Source organism: Oncorhynchus mykiss, chromosome 26 (assembly GCF_057628025.1).
Source record: "Oncorhynchus mykiss isolate SJ-2025 chromosome 26, ASM5762802v1, whole genome shotgun sequence".
In the NCBI taxonomy this organism is placed as follows: domain Eukaryota; kingdom Metazoa; phylum Chordata; class Actinopteri; order Salmoniformes; family Salmonidae; genus Oncorhynchus; species Oncorhynchus mykiss.
Window position 1 is genome coordinate 39,031,501 of NC_143047.1, and position 6,000 is coordinate 39,037,500.

At 37.5% G+C, this 6,000-nt stretch overlaps 1 protein-coding gene across 1 annotated transcript in view; it reads right to left on the reverse strand.

The window, feature by feature from the left end:
- The window catches only part of LOC110506200 (neuronal acetylcholine receptor subunit alpha-7), a 30,961-nt gene that overhangs the window by 19,098 nt on the left and 5,863 nt on the right, over nt 1-6,000 (reverse strand). Inside the window, exons 2-4 of the mRNA XM_090223051.1 lie at nt 4,879-5,018; nt 1,177-1,221; nt 70-179 (exon numbers count right to left, since the gene is read on the reverse strand). Coding sequence (XP_090079177.1) covers nt 70-179; nt 1,177-1,221; nt 4,879-5,018 — 295 coding nt within the window. The remainder of the gene's footprint in view (nt 1-69; nt 180-1,176; nt 1,222-4,878; nt 5,019-6,000) is intronic.

Sequence of the window (6,000 nt, forward strand, 5' to 3'; positions counted from 1 at the left end):
AATGGAGTTGGCCAGCTGTATAGAGCAAGAACTGGTTATGGGGTCCAAGATTACTGGTATAGTACTAACCTGTTATACAGCAGGATGTCTGGCTTCCAGATTTGGCTATCAGGGAATCTCACATTGGCCACCCCAGGGTACTCAGACTGATTCCACTGCAGGTAATAATCATTCCAGTACTGGAGAGAGAAACATAACACACTCCTCATATTCTCACCACTCCTCCACACACGTTTCCAGATAAGCTAAGTCCATTAGTGGGAGGTTCTGTGGCCTCGCATCGCTTGTTGAACCTGATGACGGTTTGATAAACAAAGTATCCATCTATGCAGATGAATCTGAAAATGGAAATGGTCAAAGTTTTGTGGTAACTGGGGAAACCAGGCATTGCATAGCAACAATTGAGAAGCATGACTAAGCATACCCTGTCAAATAATTACATGTTCATGCTTTTTAGCCAGTGTATCGTCAGTTTTCATTCTTTATATGGGAGGTTGGCAGTCATGTTGTTATCAGTAAGTGTTAGCAGACATAACAAATGGAGGTTGCACCACCTCATGACTGTACTGTAAGTGTAGCAATATCAACACGGTCTCAATTACTTTCTTTAGCAAGCTGTCCTGGGTGCTCAAACAGATTACCTCCGAGTCTAGAGATGGGTGTCGGGTTGTATATATTTCATTGTCTTAATGTAACGTTGTCTTCCCCACCAGGGGGTTGAGCCACAGACCGTGGATAGTTATCAGAGGGATACTATAATAGCCTGTTTCTGGAGTAAGATCAAATCTATCTATAAGGTCTATGGAGTGGCTCTATGAAGGACTGACTGTCTGGAGGTTGTCCATTCGTTAAGGTGATTTAAAACAGCCAACACAACATTCATACAGTTTGCTGATGAGGCGAGAGCGGGAGAGGACTTACTGTCATAAAACATAAACGTCATCTTCACTCAGTTGTGTGTGACTGAGTAGCTTAGTTATTGTTCCCGAGTTGACCAATTTGCAAGATAGATGGAGGTGTAGTGTACTGCAGTATGGTATAATATTGTATAGTGTAGTGTAGTCTAGTGTATTGTACAGTACAGTACAATACAGTATAGTATAGTGCAGTATAGTACAGTACAGTATATAGTCTAAATTAAACATGTTGAAACAAGCAAATGGAAAAATGTCTTACCAGCTGCAGCCATATGTTGGTTGTTAAAACCTGGTTCTTCTCATCCTGTTGCATTGAGAGACAGATGAACATGTCAGTTTGTAACATGAAAGAGATAGATGAACATGTCAGTTTGTAACATGATAGAGAGATAGATGAACATGTCAGTTTGTAACATCAGAGAGAGATAGATGAACATGTCAGTTTGTAACATCAGAGAGAGATAGATGAACATGTCAGTTTGTAACATGATAGAGAGATAGATGAACATGTCAGTTTGTAACATGATAGAGAGATAGATGAATATGTCAGTTTGTAACATGATAGAGAGATAGATGAACATGTCAGTTTGTAACATGATAGAGAGATAGATGAACATGTCAGTTTGTAACATGATAGAGAGATAGATGAACGTGTCAGTTTGTAACATGATAGAGAGATAGATGAACATGTCAGTTTGTAACATGATAGTGAGATAGATGAACATGTCAGTTTGTAACATCAGAGAGAGATAGATGAATATGTCAGTTTGTAACATCAGAGAGAGAGATAGAAGAACATGTCAGTTTGTAACATCAGAGAGAGAGATAGATGAACATGTCAGTTTGTAACATGATAGAGAGATAGATGAACATGTCAGTTTGTAACATGATAGAGAGATAGATGAACATGTCAGTTTGTAACATGATAGAGAGATAGATGAACATGTCAGTTTGTAACATGATAGAGAGATAGATGAACATGTCAGTTTGTAACATCAGAGAGAGAGATAGATGAACATGTCAGTTTGTAACATGATAGAGAGATAGATGAACATGTCAGTTTGTAACATGATAGAGAGATAGATGAACATGTCAGTTTGTAACATGATAGAGAGATAGATGAACATGTCAGTTTGTAACATGATAGAGAGATAGATGAACATGTCAGTTTGTATCATCAGAGAGATAGATGAACATGTCAGTTTGTAACATGATAGAGAGATAGATGAACATGTCAGTTTGTAACATCAGAGAGAGATAGATGAACATGTCAGTTTGTAACATCAGAGAGAGATAGATGAACATGTCAGTTTGTAACATGATAGAGAGATAGATGAACATGTCAGTTTGTAACATGATAGAGAGATAGATGAACATGTCAGTTTGTAACATCAGAGAGAGAGATAGATGAACATGTCAGTTTGTAACATCAGAGAGAGAGATAGATGAACATGTCAGTTTGTAACATGATAGAGAGATAGATGAACATGTCAGTTTGTAACATCAGAGAGAGATAGATGAATATGTCAGTTTGTAACATCAGAGAGAGATAGATGAACATGTCAGTTTGTAACATCAGAGAGAGATAGATGAACATGTCAGTTTGTAACATCAGAGAGAGATAGATGAACATGTCAGTTTGTAACATCAGAGAGATAGATGAACATGTCAGTTTGTAACATGATAGAGAGATAGATGAACATGTCAGTTTGTAACATCAGAGAGATAGATGAACATGTCAGTTTGTAACATGATAGAGAGATAGATGAACATGTCAGTTTGTAACATCAGAGAGAGATAGATGAACATGTCAGTTTGTAACATCAGAGAGAGATAGATGAACATGTCAGTTTGTAACATCAGAGAGAGATAGATGAACATGTCAGTTTGTAACATGATAGAGAGATAGATGAACATGTCAGTTTGTAACATGATAGAGAGATAGATGAAAATGTCAGTTTGTAACATCAGAGAGAGATAGATGAACATGTCAGTTTGTAACATCAGAGAGAGATAGATGAACATGTCAGTTTGTAACATGATAGAGAGATAGATGAACATGTCAGTTTGTAACATGATAGTGAGATAGATGAACATGTCAGTTTGTAACATCAGAGAGAGATAGATGAACATGTCAGTTTGTAACATCAGAAGGAGATAGATGAACATGTCAGTTTGTAACATGATAGAGAGATAGATGAACATGTCAGTTTGAAACATCAGAGAGAGATAGATGAACATGTTAGTTTGTATCATCAGAGAGAGATAGATGAACATGTCAGTTTGCATCATCAGAGAGAGATAGATGAACATGTCAGTTTGTAACATCAGAGAGAGATAGATGAACATGTTAGTTTGTATCATCAGCGAGAGATAGATGAACATGTCAGTTTGTATCATCAGAGAGAGATAGATGAACATGTCAGTTTGTAACATCAGAGAGAGAGAGAGATAGATGAACATGTCAGTTTGTAACATCAGAGAGAGATAGATGAACATGTCAGTTTGTAACATGATAGAGAGATAGATGAACATGTCAGTTTGTAACATGATAGAGAGATAGATGAACATGTCAGTTTGTAACATGATAGAGAGATAGATGAACATGTCAGTTTGTAACATGATAGTGAGATAGATGAACATGTCAGTTTGTAACATGATAGAGAGATAGATGAACATGTCAGTTTGTAACATGATAGAGAGATAGATGAACATGTCAGTTTGTAACATGATAGAGAGATAGATGAACATGTCAGTTTGTAACATCAGAGAGAGATAGATGAACATGTCAGTTTGTAACATCAGAGAGAGATAGATGAACATGTCAGTTTGTAACATCAGAGAGAGATAGATGAACATGTCAGTTTGTAACATCAGAGAGAGATAGATGAATATATCAGTTTGTAACATCAGAGAGAGATAGATGAATATGTCAGTTTGTAACATCAGAGAGAGATAGATGAATATGTCAGTTTGTAACATCAGAGAGAGATAGATGAACATGTCAGTTTGTAACATCAGAGAGAGATAGATGAACATGTCAGTTTGTAACATCAGAGAGAGATAGATGAACATGTCAGTTTGTAACATCAGAGAGAGATAGATGAACATGTCAGTTTGTAACATCAGAGAGAGATAGATGAACATGTCAGTTTGTAACATCAGAGAGAGATAGATGAACATGTCAGTTTGTAACATCAGAGAGAGATAGATGAACATGTCAGTTTGTATCATCAGAGAGAGATAGATGAACATGTCAGTTTGTAACATGATAGAGAGATAGATGAACATGTCAGTTTGTAACATGATAGAGAGATAGATGAACATGTCAGTTTGTAACATCAGAGAGAGATAGATGAACATGTCAGTTTGTATCATCAGAGAGAGATAGATGAACATGTCAGTTTGTATCATCAGAGAGAGATAGATGAACATGTCAGTTTGTAACATGATTGAGAGATAGATGAACATGTCAGTTTGTAACATCAGAGAGAGAGATAGATGAACATGTCAGTTTGTAACATGATAGAGAGATAGATGAACATGTCAGTTTGTAACATGATAGAGAGATAGATGAACATGTCAGTTTGTAACATGATAGAGAGATAGATGAACATGTCAGTTTGTAACATCAGAGAGAGATAGATGAACATGTCAGTTTGTAACATCAGAGAGAGAGATAGATGAACATGTCAGTTTGTAACATCAGAGAGAGAGATAGATGAACATGTCAGTTTGTAACATGATAGAGAGATAGATGAACATGTCAGTTTGTAACATCAGAGAATAAAGTAATACAACAACCCAGTGTTTCTCAATCCATTCCTGAAGGACCCCAGAGGTGAACATTTTTGTTACAAAACAACTAATCACCCTTGATTTGAGTTGAATCAGGTTGGTTAGTGTTGGACTAGCACAACAATATGTGAGCTCTGTTAACTTGCGTACCACAGTAACTCACCACGTCCATGATCTGCATCAAACTAAAGCTGAAGTTGACGGTGAGGGAGTGGGTGTCATTGAACACTGGCCTTTCTAGTGGGTTGTAGTTGGCCATAAGATCCTTGTACAGCCTCCGCTGGGGTTCCCCTTGGAGGGACACTGCCAGGGGAAAAACCACAACAGAGGTAGACATTTGAGCTTCTGTTTTAAAATGTGCTTGGTCTTCTCTGAAGATCGATAGACTTTACGTAGATGTGTATGTAGTCCCTGTTGTACAGTCGGAAATAACATGTCTTGTTAACCACAGTGTTGTAAAAAATGGTCATGGTCAAAAATGGTCAAGTCCTTTCACTATCTCTGTCACATAAGCAAAATATAAAATAAAATTCTCATTTTCAATGACGGCCTAGGAACAGTGGGTTAACTGCCTGTTCAGGGGCAGAACGACAGACGACCTTGTCAGCTCGGGGGTTTGAACTTGCAACCTTCCGGTTACTAGTCCAACGCTCTAACCACTAGGCTACCCTGCCGCCCCAGTACTGATGTAATGGTGAGGATGACTGTCACGACTTCGCCAAAGTCGGTCCCTCTCCTTGTCCCTCTCCTTGTTCGGGCAGCGTTCGGCGGTCGACGTCACCGGCCTTCTAGCCATCGCCGATCCACTTTTCATTTTCCATTTGTTTTGTCTTTGTTTTACACACCTGGTTTCAATTCCACAATTCCATGTTCATTATTTAACCCTCTGTTTTCCCCATGTTTTTTGTGCGTGCTTGTTTATTGTAAATTCGGTCCGTTGTTTGTGGGCCTGGTGTTTCTTCATGTACTTTGATATTTTGAGTAAAGTTCCTTGTGTTACTCATCTCTGCTGTCCTGTGCCTGACTCCTCTGCACCAGCTACACCCAGATCCTTACAATGACAGTTAGTTCTAAGTTAGTTCTAGTTTAATTTTCCATGTTTAGCCTTTTCTGTGTATTATATTTCTACTATTGACTGTTACCATTTTATTGTTGTTATTTTTAGAATTGTTTAGTATTATTATTTACTACCATTGTATATTATTATTCTTTATTCTTTGCTATTTTATAACAATGTATATTGTATACAATATTGCTTTGGCAATATTGACAATGTTTTTCATGC